Below are 22,251 nucleotides of genomic sequence, written 5' to 3' on the forward strand. Positions count from 1 at the left end.
TATAGTTGAAATTACTTTTTACATAGGCAACCATTTTCTCAGGAAAATGATGTAAAAATACATGGCATGTTTATACAGATAGCATCATCAGCACCAACAATGCAATAAAGAAGATCGGGTATATGGTCTTTTGCAATAACATTTGAATGTTAGGATATGTTCTAAATATACATATGGGGCTGGGAGATGTGTGGGGTACTAGCCATCAATAGAGAAACGTTGTATATGGTCTTTTGAAATGATAGTTTCCACATGAAGTAAAAACGCTGGATCACAGGCATTCCTCAGCATATGATGCAAATATTTTGTTGGCATTTCACCATTTTTACAATTTGATAATGATAGTAGAACCATATCCATAATTTCACTGTTTAATATCAGACATTTCAACGCATAGCCTAAAACAACCATAACATCGATAATTTCCTTACAAGATACATCATCTAAGATCCTTTTTAATTGGATCTCAAAAAACCCCTCGTCCCATGTCAAGCAATCTTGAGACATTTGGGCAGGGGCTGCTATTCTGCAGCCTTCACATAGCAAAAACAACTTCTCTTTGTAGCAGTGATTCAGAATACCAAAGACTGTAGCACGAGCCAGAGATATCATCGCCGCTTGCTGTTGCTGAGGTGTCATTGCAAATGCTTCATCATCATAATCAATAAATAAGCCTAACAATTTTCTTAAGTTAACAGGTGATTCAGGTGTCAGTCGCTGTGAAACCATCTTCCACATAGTTCTTTCAGTTTGTACAGACTGCAAGAAAAAAAAAGGAAAAGTCTTAATTTTGTACCAGATCCACCACACACACACCCTCCTCCCTGTAAGGAAGAGAAAAGTTACCTGCTCTCTCTCTGTTGCAATTGACATCTCATCCCATATTTCTGACATCTCCCAATCTTCCACTGGGGCTGAAGGACATTGCTCCATAGACTCTTCTGGAACATTAGACTTAAATTTCATCGCCATGTTTCTCCTGCACAGTGCTACCCCTCCAAAATTGCCACTTCTCCTATATAACCACTACCATTGCTCTCACGTGCCCATCACCCAATTAAAAATCAAACCTGATGTGTCAGCCCAGCCATATGGATGAAACATGTGATCTAGGGGCCTACACCTATGACATAAGCCTGACCCCCTGACCCTAGGGTCATTAATCATTTGGAAATAAGGTCCACACATTCTACTACTCATGTGCAGCAGTCTATTTCCTATATGTACCTGTATGAGACAATCTGACCTTAGGTTCACATTTAAAATGAATACATGTACAGTCATTCACACAAACACATTTCCATCTGTACAGACATCTAAACTCATGTATAATGTAATGTCTGAATAGGGCTCCTGTGTGGACCATATCATGGGAAGCTTCTTGTATCTCATGCTCCTATACTTTTGTTAGGGATGTGCACAAAACTGGTTATTCCAGCTCGGTTCGAATCCACACTGGATTCGAACTGGACTGGACCGGTTTGGTTTTCTCAGTTCAAATTCAAACTAGTTCAGATCCCTACTGGTAAAGGGGCATCTTCGCTGGATTCAGTTCAGTTCAGGGGATCGGTTCAGTTCAGACTCAAACTAAGCCCGACCTGGTTTGGTTCAAGACTGAGCCACTCAAACCAAACTGGTATGAATGTGAGCCAGTTTGAATTTGAGCCAGTTCGCACATCCCTAACTCTTGTGTCTGCTATCCTGCATTCTCAAATTCTTTTCCCACTCAGCACAATATAATTATTATTCTCCCCCTAACTGTATTCCTTTCTCTACTGCAGGAAATATTTGCTTGCTGTTTCTGGTATGTCTTCAAAGTGAAAGGATATGTAATCAAGTCTGAGACATGTTCACACAATATGCCAGCGGATGACGTGTACACAAAGATCCCATACAATATGTCAGCTGCTGATGTGTACACAAAGTTTTGAGCACCCTCTAGTGGATTTTTTTTTGTCTTGGCCAGCTAAAAAACAAGCTTTCAGTTGGTTTTGTTTCAACAGGAAGCTAGACTTTATCTCTTCAGTAAGTTAAGTGTGATCAGCAACAATTGCATTTGCTTGTAAAAAGCAAATATATTCAAAATTGTTAAGTAGGCAAAACTCCAAAGCCAAACGCTAATTCTTAGACAAAACTTTAAATATTAATTACTTTGAATGATGCTAAGAACAGTTTATTTAATAACATGGTGAAACTGCATATCTGAACTGAATCCAGTTTAGGCCAAGACATGTACATGCTGGGGGGAAATAAAATAAAATAAAAATAAAAATAAAAATAAAATACATATATAAAATTTCATCAGGTGTTGATGTTAGTTTTGGATTGTGTGGGCACATGGTGGTGTGCCAAAGATTTGCCAGCAGATCATCTGGGGGGAAGGTAGGTGAAACCCTCCCCTCCCATCTGCCCTCCCCACCCCAGCGGTGATCGTGAGTATAGCCTTACTGTCTAACATCGCACCATTGCTGAACTTCGTTAGTTACAAGGGGGGGGGGGAAATGTGGGGAACTTGTCATCTTTCCATCATCAAACATTCTCCCTACAGAACTAAATGACCCCACTAACTGAAAGAAGCACTTTTTAAAATTGTGACTCTCTTTTATTTAGAGCGATATTAATATTATTTGGATTTTATTTAGAGAGAACTGCCCCTATCAGTCCTACATACAGAGGCACATGAGGCATGGATGTGGGGGCCCATGTCCATGTGCCCACTCTCCTACTGGGCCTCATGGGTTTCCCCATGGGAAAAGAGGACCCCTTTTATATTTCTGGAAATAATTCTTGCGCAAATCTTTCTAACTGCATCTACATAAACAAATCCTTTTTTTAAAAAACTGCAGATAAAACCATTTCTTTCATTTTGGAGACTAATCATTAGCTGGATAAAGATATTGGGTTGGTAAATGGAAAATGGAAATACATCTTGAAGTGGCCAGCCTAACAAGAAAGAAATGCAATCTTAAGCATTAATAAAGCAGTATGGTGCTTCCAGTTCAAAAATGGTACAACAAGCACAAAACTGAAAGAGTCATCTATGCTGGAACAGAAAATTAAGTTAAAAAGCACAGAGTGTAAATCCCAATGGCAGCTAGAACTATCAAATTGTGCCCCTTGAATCTGTTCAACATTTTGAGACAAGGAATGGATTTATCAGTCATCTATGGACTCATCAAACTATATAAAATGTATGCCAGGTAGCAGCCATCTTGGCTCATAAAAGGACAATAATAAAGATGAAGCAAATTAGACTTACAAGCTGATATCCTAACACAATGCTTTTGTAATGAGCAAAGTTGCACCAGCACAAGATGGCTTAATTGTTCTAAAAATGGGGAGCTAAAGAATTGCACAAAGTTCAATTTAAAATAAATGAGGTGTGCCACAGATTGTGTAACTGCTGTGCAAGTATGTTTGCAGTAGCATAACACTAGTCCAGAAAGCAAACACCAGACTTAGTGCAAGTAGCTAGTGGAACAGTTTTGGGCTAGCACAGCAGCCTTATGCAAGTGCTCTGTTAGTCAGGATGTCAGCCACTGACTTCAATAAAATTTAAACTCAATTAGATCAAGGATTCTGGCTCAGCCAGACTACGGGCTAAGCTATAAAATATGTAGCAGCAAAAACTGGTATTTTGTGATATCACTTATTGGACCAACTTCTGTTTCTTTTAGTATATGGATGGCAAAGTGGCACCCATAGGCCACAATTTGGCTCCTGCTCTTTTCTCAGTCTCCACCACTCTTCGTTGCACCAGACTGGGAGTGGAAAGTGCAGCAATGGTTCTTATATGGTGGTCATCATTTCTATTCCCTGTAAAAAGCAGCTGCACAGTAAGAAGCATTGTGTCACGCACACTTCATGCCCACAGTCATGGAGAGTCACCAAAGGTGCATGCTATTTATCTCTTACAGCCACTCCCTCTGTCAGGAGGTGATAGGAAGCCCCATAGACTTCTGTAGAGGTCAGCTTTCATTTTCCCACACCAGAGAGTACCTGCTGATTTGAAAGTGTACTCCTCCAGACATAAAAAAAAATCCTGGGTGAGGTGATTTGGGATGAAAGGTCATCAATATGCTTGTGATACCCAATTTCTCTTGTTTCTGTCATTTGATCTTGGGGAGACAGTGGAAGTCCTAAACTGGTGCTGGTGGGCATTTCTTTAGTTTGAGCCTTGTGATAATGTTTTTTAACTTGCTTTTCTGGTATGAGTTTTTTATGCCGCCATTTGCTGTGTTGTTGGGATCAGTGTTTCCTTTAACAGGGATTCCCAGATGCTGTTGACTATATCTCCCACAATCCCCAAACAAAAGCCATTGCAGCTGCAGATTATGGGAGTTGTAGCCAACAACATCTGGGAATCCTTATTAGAGGGAACTCTGGTTGGGATTGTTTTAATTTTTAATTGTTTGGCGCGCACACACACATATTTGTAAGCTGCCTTGAATATGTTTTATCATAGAAAGGCAGGATACAAATGTCAAAACTCATACATAAATTTACTTGCCATAGCTCATACTTGCCGATAGACTATCCTCCATGAATTTATATGTTCCTCTTTTAAATGCCATCTAGCCAATGACCATCAATAAGGAAGGCTCTTAGCTCTGTGGCAGAGAAAGCTCTTTGCATTGCAATAGTCCCAGCTTCTATCCAGGGGCATAACTACTATTAGGCAAGGGGAGGCAGCTGCCTGGGGGCCCCCACGCCTCAAGGGGCCCCCCAGAGGCAAGTCACATGACTATATATTGTGAAGTGTGTGTGTGTGTATCAGCAAGGGGCCCATTTTAAAATTTGGTCTCTGGGCCCACTCCAGCCTTGCTACGCCCCTGCTTCTATCCCCAACGTTTCTAAACACTAAAGGATCTCAGGAAGCAGAACTGAAAAAGACCCAGGAAAGGGGTAAAGGACCAGAGAACATAAATAGAACTAAGCTGCATGGACGAGTGGTCTTTGCATGAGACAACTTCATATGTTCATTTGCAACATTGTTTCTGCTTTTGAATTCTATTACGTTTATTATGTGCTGTCTGAACAAATACTTCTTTTTCTACATTTGATACCTATTACCACTCATTTTAACCGTGTGACTCAAAAATCTAATACAAGAGGACAATTTATATTATCCATTTACTAAAGGTAAAGTTGTGCCATTGAGTCGATGTCGACTCCTGGCAACTACAGAGCCATGTGGTTTTCTTTGGTAGAATACAGGAGGGGCTTACCATTGCCATCTCCCACCCAGTATGAGATGATGCCTTGCAGCATCTTCCTATATCGCTGCTGCCCGATATAGATGTTTCCCATAGTCTGGGAAACATACCAGCAGGGATTCAAACTGGCAACCTATTGCTCCCTAGGCAAGTTACTTCCCCAATGTGCCACCATCCATAACTTTATAAACCTCTATCATGTTCTCCCGTAGTCATCTTTTTCTAAACTGAGAAGATGAAAAGCAGAATCTTAAATTTTCATCATTCCAGTGTTAAGGTGATTTTAGTTGCCTTTTTAAGCATATCTTTTCTACCTTTATATTTCTTGGTTTTAAGTGGGATCATCAGAACTGTATACTTTTAAAATGGGATCATCAGAACTGCAGCACCCAGACTAAATAGACATGACTAAGCAGCACATACATTAATGGGACTTAAGTTAATAATAACAACTAACTTGACTCATTGATTTCAAATGTGAATACTGAGATTTACATATGCCTAACAATGGCTGACATCTTAATGAAGCAGACGTGCAATGGAAGAAGCACCAGTGATTCTGAAGTGTTCCAGGCCAGGGTGAGTGCATCTGTAGGGGTGGAATTTAAACATCTCCACTTCTGCCAGAAGCCCTCTGTGCCACCTGGAGATATGTCCCTGAAGACTATGCGACTCTCAGGGACATAATTTCAGGTGGAAAGAGCACTTTTTGGAGAAGAGGAAGTTGTTGAAATGTGCCCCAACTGCTGAGCCAGCAGTGGAGCTGAGTACACAGAATTGTTCAGAAGCTCCAGTGTTTCATTAGACTGTCAGCTAATGAATTTCCTTTTTTAAACTGCTGTAGTACACAGAGACAAAACTTTCAGTGAGCTTTTCTGCTCACTGCAGAGGGCCTCAAAAGCACAACCTGCCAGTTTAGAGCTGATTTATATATTATGCAGAATGAGGTGGTAAAATTCTGGACTAGTGGGAGGGAGCATATAATTTGATACTCCCTCATGGTAAAATCTCCATGCATGGGTAAACAAGACCATCTTGGAAAGGGCTTTGCAAAATATTTCTTGATGTTCTGTTTATTACTGTAGGGTGGCTTTTTTTTTTTTTTTAAACATAGAGAAGCACTGAAAAACAAGATCCTTACTTGCAGACTGAAGTTATGCACACTCCATAATTTCACCACCTCAGACTGCACAACAAGCACATCAGTTCTTAGGCCGAATTCTTATGTTAGCTTGGCAGTGAGGGGGCCACAGCACCACTGCTCTTTCTTGCACTGCTGGATAACGGGAGAAGTCAGGGAGCAAACCAGAGAAGCCCATGCTGCAACTTCTCCCTACACAATCAACCCTAATAACTGTGTTAATGCTGGCATAGGAAGAAGCTGCAAGGGTTCAGATTACCCATCAGTGCAAGCAAGAACATTACAGCTTCCCCACGGCCAAGATAATCTAAAAAGACGGGCACTGTATAGTTTTGGGAAGTCACTTCCTCATTTCTTACATTATTTCCATTATCTAAAAAATACTTAACTATCTCACAGGGTTGCTGTGAGAGCAAATTCAGTTTTTGTTTTTTAATTTAAAAAGCAAATAAAAAGCAACTTCATGTGTTTTATTGAAAATAATATCTTAAGTTATGAAATAACAGTAGTACTACTCCAAACACAAAATTGTATAATTGCTTATGAAGTGACACATAGTTTTACTGCCACTACAAGCAGTATCCCCTCTAACAGGGATTCACAGTTGTTGTCTACACCTCCCAGAATCCCACTGCAAAAGCCACTGCAGCTGGGGATTCTGGGAGCTGTAGTCAACAACATCTGGGAATCCCTGCTAGCGGGAACACTGACTACAAGTATTTAATACAATGCAGTGCTTGTGCCATGTAACAGACATCACAGCTACCATACATTTGAACACAAATTATAGTTTACCAAACATTACTACACAATGAAAAGGTCAGGTAATGTAAAATACAAAATCTTTTCAGAATACCCTCTGTTATTTGAGTTAAACAACCTAATAATGATTTTATATTCAGCCATTCTGTTCAATAGTTTTAGGGGGTTCAAAATTAAAAATGCCTGGAAAACATTTTTTTAACCTTTGTCTCCAAATGCAATGATACTTTGAAAATGCAAAATGTAATAAAATGAAGTTACACTACAAAGTTAACTGTTTTAAGTTTCACAAAAAGCATTCAAACACACATGAAAATAATGTGTTTAACAACTTATAGTACAGTATCACAAAACAACCTTATATAATCAAACAATGATTCCATTTTTTTAAATGTCCAATGTACATTAGACCTGTCTTCTCATAAGCACTGGTCTCAATCCAGAAACAGACAATCTGATGATCATAGCAAGCTGCTGTGCATGACCACAGGCTGGCTTTGCATATACAGTAGATCAAAGATAACATTTTGAATATTTTCTTATATTCAATAAGAATAGGAAAATGTTTCTTATGTTAAAAAACAAGAACACCTTCTCTGCAAACAGCAAGATTCTGATCTAGACATTTGCTTGCTGTGCTGGTTTTCTGTTTGCAGAGAGTTTGTTTCTTTTTATATGGGGAAGCATACAATCCATTTTACCACCTAAATCACATCTTATTCTTCTGCATGTGTAGACCCATTCATAATACACCCCATCTTACCTCTTTTCTGGTCCTGTGCCCAATCCACAAGTCCACATATACAGCCCATGATTTCTTATCAGTTAGGGAGGGGAAAGGAAGTCCAGGCACCCCTTTCACTTCTCGCCAATCTTATTTGGCAAGAGGAAATAGGGATCCAAACACATTTACATGCTTGTAGATATCTAGATTGGGCTATTCATGTCATTTAAGTGCAGTTATCTCTCTACAAAGGAGGCCTTAAGAGTAATTAACTGCTTCAGCTAGTTTTCCTTTTCAATGTTCATAAATAAATGTAAAGCCAGAAAAATGCATGATTCCTGCTTCCCTATATTACGCAAATTGTTACCCATACTATCCTATTAACATGGTTCTCAAATTTGAAACAATCAGCTTATAGTTTGAAAGGAACATTTCAAACATAACACTAGTGTGCAGTGTCTTCCTCAAACGGCCCTAATTTCACCTTCAAATGTCAATGCTATTGCAAAAAACAGGTACCAACATAATGACCCCCCCCCAATCCCGCCGTCACAAAAAGACCCCAGTAAGATGAAGCAACTCTTAACCTCATCTAATTCATGTGAGCATCAAAACCAAGAGCTAAAGGCTACTTGTTGGGCAAGACAAGTCTATCCTAGCTGTAGGTCTTGCAGCAAAAGTCTTGCTAGCACTGCAATAACTAGAAAGGTATTCTGTGACAATGCTTCACCACTAAGCACAGAATAAAACTATTCTGTGAAGATAACCTGTCGCTGAACATGTGGAGGGGGGGAAAACGGCTTGAAGAGCTTTTACATGGTGCAAAGCTGCATTAGCATTAGGCTCTGGCAGCTCCAAGGATTTGGAGCAAGGGGACAATGGCAGCTCTGCCCCTAAGAAACAGCTTAGTGCAGCAGCCAGTGAAGCTGCAGCAGGGCAGAAAATGGCATCAGCCTGAACTGATGCAGGGAGCGTAATGTCTGATTCAGCGCTGTAACTGGGCATGTTATTGGATTGTAAATTAGATAATCTAGAACAGATACGCATTTTTAGAAAATAACAGAAATAGTAGCTTAAGGAGTACTGCACACTGTAGCATGGACCAAAAGGACAACACAGCAACACCTCTCATTACTCAAATACATCATTTCTTTGCATCTCAGATAAGTTTTGGACAATTTTTGTTCTTATTTTGTGCTCATAAAAACTGTGTTAAAGAAAAAGAGGCATTAATCTTCTTCAGATACTGACTGGTTACTATTTCTCTGATAGAAACTCCTTGAGTGGGAGCGAGAACTGGAATTAGCATGTTTCCGTGGAGACTTAGACTGGGATCTTGTAGCTGAGCCCGAATGCTTTGGATTTGATCGTGATTTTGTTCTTGAACTTGACCGTCTTCTGTGGGAACTAGATGGAGATTTTTCTGCATATTTTGAGCTTCTCTGGGGTGACTTTGATCGGGATCTCCCTCTAGAACTAGAATTTCTTTGAGGTGTAATGGATCGTCTTGGTGAGCTGGAATGCCTTGGAAGAGATTTTGAGCGAGACTTAGATTGGCTGTAAGAATGCCGTCTATGCCTTGACCTGCAAATCATCCAAATCATTAGAAGTAGCTTTTGATATTGCTGTGCATTATGTTAAACAGCACTGTGAACTTAGCAAATAAATTAATAGTCTTGAGGGGCTGTTTTTTTCTTTTTAAAATTAGTTTAAAATCGTACTGTATACCAAAAGCCCCAAACTTGGAATTTTGAACTTGGGAAAACTGAAAGAGTAATTCGAGTTTCCAATAAGGGAAATTACAAGAAAAATGTAGGTTCACATTCTTTCAGTCCAGCATTTATTGTGGCTAGAACTTCCATAGGCAATTTGTCTAATAAGCTGATTATTCTACTCTAACCAAATACCTGCAAACTGGCATTCTATTTGCTATGTAAATTGTATTGACAACTTGTTGAAAAGTGATATATTAATAAATAATAAGTTTTTTTAGACCTCTTTAATGCATAAAATAGAATAAACAGATCTTCCAAAATGTCCAAACATCATTATCAATGCTCCATCTCAAGCAGCTGCAAACACTTAAGCTTAAGCACAGTAACTACAGCTAAAGTAACCAATACAAGGACAGGAGAAAAGGAAGGATGGTGGAAATGAATGGCTTTCCAAAATTAACCATTATTCACCCTTCACTGGCCAATAAATTTCATTGCCTCTCTCATTTACTCCATAACATTAATACATGGATGTAACTGTTCAATATACATAGCTTCTTTAATCTTAAGTTTCACATTATTTCTTTCAATGGCCAAAACAAACACCTTTGTTTGTGCAACTCTTTCTTCATGTTTTTCTTTCATATGTTTTGCCCAGGTTCTCCATTTCCCCATCAGAAAATTCCTCATAATTAATTCCTCACTAATTAATTAATTAAAATTAGCTTTCAAACCATATTTTCTCAAGATCTTTTGTGTTTGCAACAAATTATCAGTCACATAAGGAACTTTAAGTACAGACAACCCTTCCTCAAAATTATTTTTCGTAGATTGTTCCACTGGGAGTTTGTAACCATTCCTTTTAACTAATTTTAAGCTCTTTTCCTGGAAGCCTCCAACTGCTCTCCTGATGAAACCAAGTAATTCTCTGTATAACATTCATCACTAACTGTTAACTACCTGCAGATGTGCTGATTTGCTGTTCAATATTAACTTCTTTTTTGCTAGTTTCCTATACTATCTGGTCTCAATACCATCCTAAGTTGTATTTCTCTATCAAGGAACGGTAACCGTCCTTGACAATGTGGCTGCTCTATTGTCAATTTTACACTCCCTATTCTATTAAATCCCCTGTACACGTGGTCCATATGTTCTACAGTCTCTTTAATATCATCAACATGTCTCTTATATAATATGATGTTATAATTAACAGATCTTTTCTCTATAGAATCATTATAGCTTATGGCTAACAATGGGGCCAACCAATTTCCCATTGCCAAGCCCCGTTTTTATGTCTAATATTCACCATTAAACTTAAACACACTAACACTCTATTTCCTGTTTATTCCCCCATGATAATGGTACTAGATCCTTCTAGCTTTTTCATTGGTATATAACACTTCATCATCAAAACTCTCCATATATATGAAAGAAACTTATGAGAGTAAAACATGAAGAGTTGCACAAACAAAGGTGTTTGTTTTGGCCACTGAAGGAAATAATGTGAAACGTAAGATTAAAGAGGCTATGTATATTGAACAATTATATCCATGTTTTAATTTACTCCTTAACGAGTAAATGAGAGAGGCAATGAAATGTATTGGCCAATGAAGGGTGATTAAGGGTTAATTTTGGAGAGCCACTCATTTCCCCCACCTTCCTTTTCTCCTGTCTTTGTATTGGTTACTTCAGCTGTAGTTACTGTATTTGATCTTAAGTGTTTGCAGCTGCTTGAAATAAAGCATTGATAATGGTGTTTGGATAGTTAAACGTGCTTGTGTGATTTTGGAATATCTGTTATTTTATTCTATTTTATGCATGAAAGAAGTCTAAAAAACTTGTTTGAAGAATGGAAGTATGTGTATATCATTGCCATTATATTGTCTTTCTAAATAAACAAACAAACAAGATGATAAGCAGTGACAAATCACGGTACATTGTTAATCGATCAAAGTCCAGCAAGGTGAAATTACTCCAATCCCTCAAAACCCAATGCTAAGATTTTGTAGGTGCACTAGTCCCTATGGTTTAGATTAGCCAGCATGATTGATTGTGTCAAGGAGACAGGGCTACTGAATCCTTGAAGAAACAGGTCCTGTTTTCCTTTTCCTCTGTCTACCACTCAACCTTCTTTACAAATACACCCTTGGCAAAGACTATATATGGCTATTAGTTTATGCATGCCCAGCAATAGATTTCCCACTTTGTGAATTAAAAAAGAAATTGTTGATATAATTCAGAGTTACACAACTTTGGACCTCCTGCAAATAAGAACATAAGAACACAAAAATAGCCCTGCTGGATCAGGCTCAAGGCCCATCTAGCCCAGAATCCTGTTTCACACAGTAGCCCACCAAATGCCGCTGGAAACCTACAGGCAGGAGTTGAGGGCATGCCCTGCCTCCTGCTGTTACTCCCCTGCAACTGGTACTCAGAGGCATCCTGCCTTAAGGCTGGAGGTGGCCTATAGCCCTCCAACTAGTAGCCGATGATAGACCTCTTCTCCATGAAGTTATCCAACCCCCTTTTTAAGCCATCCAGGCTGTTGGCTGTCACCACATCTTGTGGCAGAGAATTCCACAAGCTGGACTACAATGTTGGACTACAACTCCCATTTTGGATGGAAATCCAAATCCCTGTTGGCCACTGTGGCTGGGGATGATAGGAGCTGTGGTCCAAAAACAGCTGGAGTACTGAAGCTGTGCAGCCCTGATGTAGCTGAATTATTTTCAAGTGAGTCTCAGACTTACTCTTTAAAACTGTCAGAGTGTCTCCTGCTCCAGCCCCATGAAGAACTTCTGCTACGTGTCCTTCTTCGACTGTGACTTCTTGACCTTCTATAGTCCATTGGGGAACACTGGCGACGCTCTTTTGATTTCATCTGACCTGGTGCTAGAATTTAAAACAGAACTGGAAGATTGCAAGAGAAAGAGTCTTCTATATATCGAGCAAGCATGCAATTAATAAATCAGTGTTTGCCATTTTGTGCTTATTTACTTTTCATTCCAAGTGTTATGAAACACTATGCTTTCTTGAACAAATATTTTGCCAATAAGTAAGTGACATGCTTATATTCACTTACTTTTGCGATCACCTTGTGCAAACTGTATTTCAATTTGCCGGCCACATACCCACTTTCTATTGAGGTTATAAAGAGCATCTTCTGCATCGCGAACATCTTCAAACATGACTGTCTGTTAAGGACGCTTTAAACATGCACAAAGCAAAAGATTTTATCATATATCACAGAGTAAGAGACTCAGATGCTTTTAAATCATGTTACTTAAGCTTAGAGCTGTTTCATACTTTACATGGCCACTCAAGTACACCAGTATTCCATCAGTGCTTACTGTGGTAAATAATTAAACCATAGAAGGAAAATACATATCCCTAAACACTCAGGGTTACACACAGGAGAACAGGGCCCACAAGTGGCCCACTAACCCAAATGTGTCATCATTCTCACTTTTAATTAAATACCCAGGAAGGTTCAAGTATTTCTTTTTGCACCTTTTCAGGGGACCACCAGGGGTGTCTTGCCTGAGGACCCACCCACCCCAGACCTTGGAGGCAGCAGTGTTTGGAAAGATGCATCTCCCCTTCACACTTTGTGTATGTACCACAGCAAGCACCAGTGTGTCTCTACCTAAACTGCCATGTAAAGTATAAGCCTATGCAAAAACAAGGTAACAATGAATACCTTTAAAATACAATCGTCCTGATCCAGAAATCTGTATGTGCACACAAACATGCACAAAATTGCTGCACGTATGGACTTTCCCATCCATTTCAATGAAGGGGCACCCACACAGAGAATTGTCCCTCCACTGATATGAATCGCAAAGCCCTGCCAGGAAGAGAAGCTTCATGTGCATTTCTGAGACCCATTACCTATAACAAATAACTGAATCAGTGCAGGTGTATTTAAGGTGTGCATATCATTTAAGGGTCTTTTAGATTAAGAAGCATTATTTTAAACAGGCAAATATTTACTATACTTTGACAATAATTTAAATTAATATTTCTGTTCTGTTTTAATGCAAACATTGTGACATCTATCCATAAACATCTGGCTTTCGTCTTTCTTTCCCCCTTCTGTTTTATTCCCATTATTGAAAACAAATCATTGTACGTGCCAGAAAAATGTGCTAGATCATCTAAACAACTGATATATTTTAGTTTCCAGTCAAATCTATTCTGTCAGGGAATGATTAATAGAAAAACGAACAAATATTTGCATACAGTTCTCTTGGACTAGTTGAAGGAAGCAATATTTTAAAATAAAACATATAAACAAACAAATTCTTGACTGAAATTTAAGAGCTTGAGTGATAAGATACAAAAGGAAACTTTGGCAGTTACCTCCAACGTCACTTGATCTTGACCTTTACTCTTTAGGGCTTGCTAGATGGACTTGACAAGGGCCGTAGAACCAACCAAATCAGACTTGGCTTTGACTTTGGAACTCTGAGCAAATGTCGGAAAGCCGAAGCCTTAACTTGGTGTTGTGGCTTTGTCTTTTCCTTGGAAAAAGGACTTCCCCTCTTCCAGTTTTCTTTTTATCTGTTTCCACCCTCCCTCTTTATTCCTTGAAGCTTGAACTTTAAGGTGTCTTTTGGCTTGCCTGCTTGGACTCTATCTAACCAGGTTCATTCAAACTTTGGGGTGCTTGCCAGCCACTGTGGACTGCTTTACATTTTCTGAGACAAAGAAATAAATACATTAAGTTAGGATGCAGTAACAACAGTGCACCTCAACAAAAATACAGTGAAATAAAGGATATTGTATATAAGCAAATCCTCTTGGGCGTCTTGTGTAGAAGTCAAGCGGAATGTATACGTCTACTACAGGGCCATACCGACCAAATTCACGGCGCAAATCCTCAGGCCTGAAGTGTTTTAGAAACAAGGCAAAAAAATGAGTGTTTCTGTATTGTGGTACCCACTTTAGTAACATCTGGCTGCAGCACTGAACAGACTTTTCTTGAGTTCTAGAAGAGTGGTTTTCAAGCTGCTTTTTTTTTTTTAATGTGTACCCCTTCTATATCAAATCTTTGGCTCAGTTACCCCATGTTTGCAGCCAATGACTGTGACCCCAGAAAGAAATTATTGCCAACATTGGTGGAAAATAAAAAACTAGCTAAGTGAATCTGCCCTGGAATCAAGCAAGAAAACAACAACCTTCAAACCCCTATGCTGTGGTTTCTGTGCTCCTCTTCTTCTCTGGAGCCTCATGGCCAGGGCTCCACATCATACCCTTGACCTGACCCCACCTCTTCTTCCTCTTCTCATGACTGACTGGCTAGTAGATAAGGCTCAGCCCACCTCTCCCTCAGCCTGATTGGAAGGCTCAACAAAGGCAATGCTGAGGCTGAGCTTCAGCCAGTATTTCCCTCGCTACAGAGCCTGTCAATCAGGCTAAGGGAAGGGTGGGCTGAGCCTGAGCACATATTTATTTATTTATTTATTTACTACATTTCTATCCTGCTCTTCTTCCAAGAAGCCCAGACCGAGTAGTGTATATACTATAGCCAGTCATGTGGCAAGGAACGAAGGCTGCTGCCTTACACTCCTCCCTCACCTTCTGGAGAGGAAGCCAGTGAGTCAGAAGGATTCTGTGCACCCCCTGTGAGGCTTCAAATTACCCCCAAGGGGTCAAGTATCCAGGCTGACCTCCCCCACCAAGATGTTAAGAAGACACTTTATATAATTCTAGTTTTTGTGTGCACTTATTCAAAAGTATAACTACTTCTAAATTAATTATTTGGCTACTTGAAGAAATTATAGAGAAAAAAATTGAGCCAAAATAGAGCTGGGAGTTTATACCTTTTAGGGATTAATTAAATGTGGTTTTTTTCCCTTGTAATGCATCAATCCCATTGTGATTCTTATATTTATTTATTTATTTGATTTATATACTGCCCTTCCAAAAATGGCTCAGGCAGGGTGCTCTTTCAAAAATAACTCAGGCCTTCCAGAAATGGCTCATTATATGAATGAGTGGTGGGAATGATGTATATGGGCAAATGTGTGCCAATAAACAATAAATGTCTGCCAAGAGTAAAATTTTGCTTGGGGGACTATAATGGGCTCAGTAAGCCAACAGTCCAATTTAATACCCAAATTCTATTTATTTATCAAGGGATTGGGGAACCTTTCGTAGAAAGAAAAGCGGATGAGGGTCTTCAGTATTCTTTAAATAACGATAATGAAGGATGTTTACGAAATGCAAATAGGATGGAGATGAATACGAAGACATTTTTCTCACTCAAACTCAATACTTTAACTAAGGTGTCATCCAATTAAATTGACGGGGAAAGGGTTTAGGAAAAGGAATACCTTCTTCTCACAATACATACTTCACTTGTAGAATTCATTGCCACCAGATGTGACAATGGCTTTTTAAAAAGGATTACACAAACCCATGGAAAGGGGGAAGAACGGATTTGCTCTCTTCTATGAAATGAAGAGCAAAGTTCTTGCAAGGACCAGAAGCAGTGCATACATATTGAAGTTAACAAAAGAGTCAGTAATTAATAAGTGGCTGATAAAATGGCCCTTGACTTCTATAATTGTGCACTAGAGATGTGCATGGAACTGGTGGGGGCCGGTTCAAACGTGGGGGAGAGATACCTTTAAGGGCGGGGGAGGGTGCTCTTACCCCTCCCGTCACATTTCCTCCACCGGCACTGCACTTTAAAAGTGCCTGGTCGGACTGGAAATGACAAGAAGTACCCGACACGCACACACATGTTGGGCACATGGCTGATGTGCACACGAGTCAGGGGGACACACAGCGGGAGGGGTAAGAGCACCCTCCCCGCCCTTAAAGGTATCGCTCCCCCACCTTCTAACCGGCCGAACTGCTGGTCATTCAAACTTGTTCGGAGGACCGTAAAAGGGCCTCCAAACAGGTTTGTGCACATCCCTATTGTGCATTAATAATTCTTTCGTTCTGTTCAGCTGATCAAAGACCAGAAAGGCAATTATCTGCATATTGGGTTGTGCAGTGGGATTCTTCTATCTCTTGCAAAGAAACAAGAGAAATCCTATTAAAATTGAAGAACAAGGCTGTTTTACTTCCAGCCCTTTCACTCGAGGCTGATATAGAATAATAATGCCCGTGAATATGTACGGGCTGTGGTCAAGCAACCTGGGAGGTGTGGCATACAATTCAGACTATGGGAGGAGATTGGTCTTGTGGTAGCAAACATGAACTGTGCCCTTTCCTATGCAGGGTCCTTTCATTTGAATGGGAGACTACATGTGTGAGCACTGTAAGATATTCCCCTTAGGAGAAGGGGCCGCTCTGGGAAGAGCACTTGAACGTTTGCATGCAGAAGGTTCCAAGTTCCCTCCCTGGCATCTCCAGGCAGGGTTGAGAGAGAATCCTGCCTGTTACCTTGGAGAAGCTGCTGCGAGTCTGTGCAGACAATACTGAGCTCGATGGGCCAATGGTCTGACTCAGTATATGGCAGCTTCCTATGTTCCTATGACTATAAGCATGCCACAAATGGAAAACAGGTAATAAAGCACATGCAGAGCACATTATCCCTGCTAACTGAGCAAAGAGGCACTTTTTAAAAGTGGTGACTCTCTTAAATGGGAAAAGTAAGTGTTCCTATCCAACGCCAGTGCAGTGTTTTTTCAATGACTGTTGCTTGGGTTTTTTGCTGGGGTTTTTTGCTGGGTTTTTTTCAATGACTGTTGCTGGGGTGTGTGCGTGTGTGTGAGCGCGTGTGCATGCGTGCACGCACGTTGGTGCTTTTTTTTAGATTATGAGCCCTTTACGAATACAAATATAGGTAATAATATTCCAGATTACTAAAGCAGATGAACCAAACTCATACCATCCAACACTTCACAGATGAAAGAGGCAGATACTTGTAACAATTCTCATACCAAGAATTACTGTCCAGGCTCCCGACCCACTGCTATTACTGAAAACTGGATTCCACCCGCTATATGCTGTGCACCTCATAGTGCCTTATTGTTGTGCACCCATTTACATGCAAGTGTATCAAACACAATGTATCCTTCCACCTTGGAGATTTAATTTTTAGAAACTCTGGCAAGGGAGCTGATCCCTGAAGAATGACAACTCTAGCCACTCACATGAAGAAGTTAAAAAGGCATCCTTAAGGGGCAAGCACAGAGGCAGTGATTTACCAGGGACAGATTCCAGAAAACAGGGATTAGTAAATAGGAGCCTATGCAAGTTAATGGTTCCCAACTGCATTTGTATGAAGTCAATATGGTCAATTTACAGGTCTATTAAGAGAAAAATTAATGCAGTATGGTGTCAATGTCAATGAGAGTCATTACTCACAGATATGTGGTTGAAGTCCATACTCTGGACTTCATTCCCCCCCCAAATAGCCACTATTATTATTACAACTACAGGCAGTCCTCGACTTAAGACAAAGTACAGTTAAGACATTTGTGAACTGCCATCTTGTTCCAGTTTTACAACACTTGCAGTGGAAGGAGAGGAGGCTCCACTAGATGGCTGATGGGGTTAGGCTAGAGGAGGAGGAGACAACAATAGCTGCTTGTGCTCACACTAGACTAGCAGTCCAGGTGGCAGCTGCTGCACTATCTGAGGCTGCTGAGGGATTGACCAACTTGCTCATCCACGAGGCTCCCCCCATTGCCATAGCTGGCTCCCCCTCCTCCAGACTTGGTTGCTGTGGCAGTGCAGGAAAGACCGCCTTGCCTTTTCCTAGCCAACTCATTGTTTCCTGCTCACTCTTCTTTCTTCCCTGTCTAACTGGTGCCCAGTAGGAGGAGGAGATGAGCTACAGTTGCCTCCCTTCTTTCCATGGGAAAGCGAGAATAACCAAAGATTAAATAAATAAATAAATAAATAAATAATCAATCCAGCCTTCGTTCAGGAATCAAACCTTGTTTCCTACTGGAAATTAGTTTCTGAATTAAGACATTTCAACCAAGATACATCTTTCAGGAACCAATTGTGTCACAAATCTAAGGACTTCTTGTATGTACATTTTTATTCTGGCGTTTCTCCAAGGAGCTCAGAGTACCATGTGATCCCCCCTTTATCCATACAACAGCCCTGTGAGGTAAGATAAGCTAAGTGATCATGACTAGTCTGAAGGTCAGCAATTACCCAATTACTCAATTTGTATCCCACCTTTGGTGAGGACACACAAAATGATATAACCTGCAAGATCCAGTTACAATATGTTTTGGTTTTTTAAAAGTCATATTTGAAAATGTAAAAATGTTCAATGCAAAGGCAATGAAAATGTTTTCCAAGTTGCTTCCCATAGCTAATTCTCCCTACAGTTATCTCTACTAAGACTAGTAGATCCTCTACTAAGGATCTCCAAAACACAGGAGTTTGGTATTAAATAGGGAAATCACCCGATTAAAGAAATCTTATTGGACTGATTGAGTCATCAGTTCACTAATCCTGGAGTAAATAACCAGGATCATTCACCCCATAATAACCAAGTAAATAGACATTAAAGTAAAACTGTGCCTCAACTCGACTCCTGGCGACCAGAGAGCTATGTGTTGGTAGAATACAGGAGGGGTTTACCAATGCCATCTCCCGCGCAGTTTGATGCCTTGCAGCATCTTCCTATACCGCTGCAGGGATTCAAACCAGCAACCTCTTCCTCCCTAGGCAAGTTACTTCCCCACTGCGTCATTAGGTGGCTAGATAGCCAGTAAAGTGTGCCGTCCGGACTCCTGGCGACCACAAAGCCCTGTGGTTGTCTTTAGTAGAATACACTGCGTCGGTATTCCCAAGGCAGATTCCCTTGCCCTCTGGGAATGCATATAGTGATGTTTCCCCCCCCCCCGCCCCCCATGACAAGGAGGAGGTCTGCCACTTGTCTCTTTATTGGCTTTGCTCCCGAGCCTTTAGCAGACACACAGAAATGTAGCAGGCGAAGCTTTCCCCCTGATGTCTCCAAGGCAGGGACAAGCTCCACCGGCTACATTTCTGTGTGCCTGTTAAAAACACGGTAAGAAAGACGGTCACCCGCGCCACCCCGACCCTGCCCAGTTTGATCCCCCTCCTTCCGCTTCTTTATTGCTGGGGCCTACGCCCGCCTCCTTCGCCTCTCTCTGTGCTTGGGCCCATCAACTTTATTCCCCCCCCGCCCCGCCCCCCCGGCAGAAAAGAGCCTTTCTGGGATATCCTCCCCGTGCAAGGGATGCGACAAGGGACGGCTTGCCCGAGAGGCCCTAGGAGGCTCCCCTCCCGCCACTCCCCTGCCTGCAGGCCGCTCTCGCTTTGCCTCTCTCACCTAGTGGCGTCCGCCACGTTCCTGACGAAGAGCGAGGTGTTGGGAGGCCGCGTGTAGCGGGACATGGCGGCGCAGGGGCCCTGGGAGTTTCCCCGCACAGGCAAACGGCGGCACTAGGGAGGAAAGAGGGATGCTCTCGCCACTCTCTCCAGCGCCGGAAAGCTTAGGGCGAAGGTAGCGGCGACGGCGGAAGGGGAAGGGGCTGGGAGAGAGAAACTGCAGCCGCAGCAGCACGAACGGAGACTAGAAGCGGCAGACGAAGGGGCGGGAACAATGGAGAGCCGGAGGAGGGGAGAGCAAGGCTCGGTGGTGGCCAGGCCTCCCCGTGTTGTTGCTCCCTTGCTTGCTAGGTACCACTGGGGCGGCTGCCGCCGCTGAGGGAGAATGCACGGAGGAGAAGGTCCAAGACACACCAAGGTTCTCTGTCACTCGAAGGCTCGCTTGCAGCGGGTTCCAGGTTTACACCCGCGTCGTATCTAGATCTCTAGTCACGTAGTAGCAGCGTTGACTGCTTGATCCCGGTATTTGTTTTGAAAATAAGAGAACGCCTGCTGGAAGAAGGCGCCCTGCTGCTTTAAAAAGTAACGGTATAATGATGTTGCAATGCTTCTGCTTCCAGGAAAGGAGCAGCAGCTGTTGGTGATTAGTGTCGCATTTAATATCAGAGCTAATGCACTTCTGGATGTGGAGGTCAGAAATTTAGCTCAGGAAGAGGTTTGAAATACTCCCTAAACCCTACTAGTTTATCTCCAGTTCACCAGGCTAGGTGAAGTCTCTGCCAGTGACTACTACAACTGGCAGATGTCACGGCAGGGCAGGGGCTATCGCTTCCTAGAGGTGGCCTCTGACATAAGGTAGCGTCCAGACTTAAGTCATGGTTAAGCACCAGTGAAATCAATGAGATCAGTTAGTCATTACTAACTTCAGTCCCATTGATTTTAATGGGACTTCATGACTAACTTAGTCTGAGGGTGCATCCTGAGTCCCACACATACTCCGCCAGAAGAGGGGCAAACAAACACAAGGCTAACATCAGGTCACAGGCCATGTGAGATGAGATATAAATTAATAACCCAAATATACAATTGTTATCAAAGATTACCATCTTTAATCCACAGGAATCATACCAGAACCAACATGGCACCGAGATCAAATCCCGTTAAAGAAGGGGCTAGCCAAGATATTTTGACCCTGATGATGTATGGCCAATATATAGTGGAATATAGAAGTTAACTGCTTGACATAAGCTTCGCCATTTTGTTTGTAATAGAGTTTGTAATAAGAAATTGCTTATGCTGAAATAATTTCCACCTCTGTTAGTTAGGTTTCCCACAGTTAGAATTCATTTTTAGCATGAGAACCGCAAGCGCTGAGAAGGCAAGATAGAGACCAGACCAGCTTGCTGCTTGCATATACTGATTTATGACCTAATGCCAGACCCATTTCCAGACGAAAGGGAAACTAACTTGAGTTATGACCTACGACATATAACTGTTTCTTTTTCTGTAACTGTCTGTAACCATTTTCTTGAGAATACTTTGGTGTATAAAATGTGCTGCTTCTGTATCAAGTCTTTGTCCTGCTTTGAGCGCGAGCCAAGCAGCACCTTTGCTACTTAAGGGCAAATAAAACTTTGATCTTAAGTCCTCTCGTCTGGGCTGATTATTGGGCTCCATCCGCCCAGGAACAAACCTCCCCTTTTGGGGTCAAGGGTACCCCGATACATCACTGAGAGGGAATATCTGTGGAATAATGCCTGCTGTCCTTTTAATAGTGCCCAAAATCTGCCTGAGATGGCTACTTCTCTCTCGCTCACGTTAGGGGATGGCCTTGGGTGAAGAAGAGCTGGATTTAAAATACATATTGAGATTAGAACACATTGCAACTGAAAACTGTAAGCTTCAGCTGCCTGTGGTTCTTCTTGCTAGAAGGAAAACCATTGTGTTTTCAACCTGCAATATCTGTTAGCTCTGAATATAACTGGAAGGAAAAGCCATCTTAAAATTTTTTAATGTGATTTTTATGGAGTTTTATTGTATTTTAACTTTTGTAAAATGCCTTGGGATGTCTTGAAAGGCACTATAAAAATAGAACAAACAAATCCAGTTTATTATGTCCAGAATAAGGCTCAAAAAGCATCTACAGGTGAAACTCAGAAAATTAGAATATCGTGCAAAAGTCCATTAATTTCAGTAATGCAAATTAAAAGGTGAAACTGATATATGAGACAGACGCATTACATGCAAAGCGAGATAAGTCAAGCCTTAATTTGTTATAATTGTGATGATCATGGCGTACAGCTCATGAAAACCCCAAATCCACAATCCCAGAAAATTAGAATATTACATGGAACCAAGAAGACAAGGATTGTAGAATAGAACAATATTGGACCTCTGAAAAGTATACAGTGTCCT

At 41.2% G+C, this 22,251-nt stretch overlaps 1 protein-coding gene and 1 long non-coding RNA gene across 7 annotated transcripts; one reads left to right on the forward strand and one right to left on the reverse strand.

Moving 5' to 3' along the window:
- Positions 1 to 6,812: 6,812 nt before the first annotated feature.
- Positions 6,813 to 20,396, reverse strand: SRSF12 (serine and arginine rich splicing factor 12). Of its 6 annotated transcripts, none has more exons than XM_053287339.1 (5): positions 19,838 to 20,396; positions 13,921 to 14,258; positions 12,641 to 12,764; positions 12,309 to 12,450; positions 6,813 to 9,427 (listed from the first exon to the last, which is right to left on the reverse strand). In XM_053287339.1, exons 3-5 carry the CDS (start codon positions 12,744 to 12,746, stop codon positions 9,073 to 9,075), a joined length of 603 nt encoding a protein of 200 aa, XP_053143314.1. In that variant the 5' UTR covers positions 12,747 to 12,764; positions 13,921 to 14,258; positions 19,838 to 20,396; the 3' UTR covers positions 6,813 to 9,072. The 6 variants fall into 6 exon arrangements, with proteins under 6 accessions (XP_053143314.1, XP_053143312.1, XP_053143315.1 ...); XM_053287337.1 differs by lacking the exon at positions 13,921 to 14,258 and adding an exon at positions 14,342 to 14,446 and having other exon boundaries at positions 12,641 to 12,744; XM_053287340.1 differs by having other exon boundaries at positions 12,641 to 14,258.
- LOC128341175 (uncharacterized) lies at positions 19,488 to 21,480 on the forward strand. Its single transcript, XR_008314249.1, has 2 exons — positions 19,488 to 19,552; positions 20,956 to 21,480. It is a non-coding gene; the product is annotated as an uncharacterized LOC128341175 (long non-coding RNA).
- The last annotated feature ends 771 nt before the right edge of the window (positions 21,481 to 22,251 follow it).

The sequence above is a fragment of the Hemicordylus capensis genome, chromosome 1 (assembly GCF_027244095.1).
Source record: "Hemicordylus capensis ecotype Gifberg chromosome 1, rHemCap1.1.pri, whole genome shotgun sequence".
NCBI classification, from domain to species: Eukaryota; Metazoa; Chordata; class Lepidosauria; order Squamata; family Cordylidae; genus Hemicordylus; species Hemicordylus capensis.

Excerpts from the sequence above, each read along its gene's own strand:
- SRSF12 (XM_053287336.1), bottom strand. The coding sequence starts at position 14,514 with ATGTTACTAAAGTGGGTACCACAATACAGAAACACTCATTTTTTTGCC. Across the intron at positions 12,745-14,341 it reads AGAGGATTTGCTTATATACA|GTTTGAAGATGTTCGCGATG; the intron begins ATATCCTTTATT and ends ACAGACAGTCAT. Across the intron at positions 12,451-12,640 it reads TGCACAAGGTGATCGCAAAA|CACCAGGTCAGATGAAATCA; the intron begins GTAAGTGAATAT and ends TTTAAATTCTAG.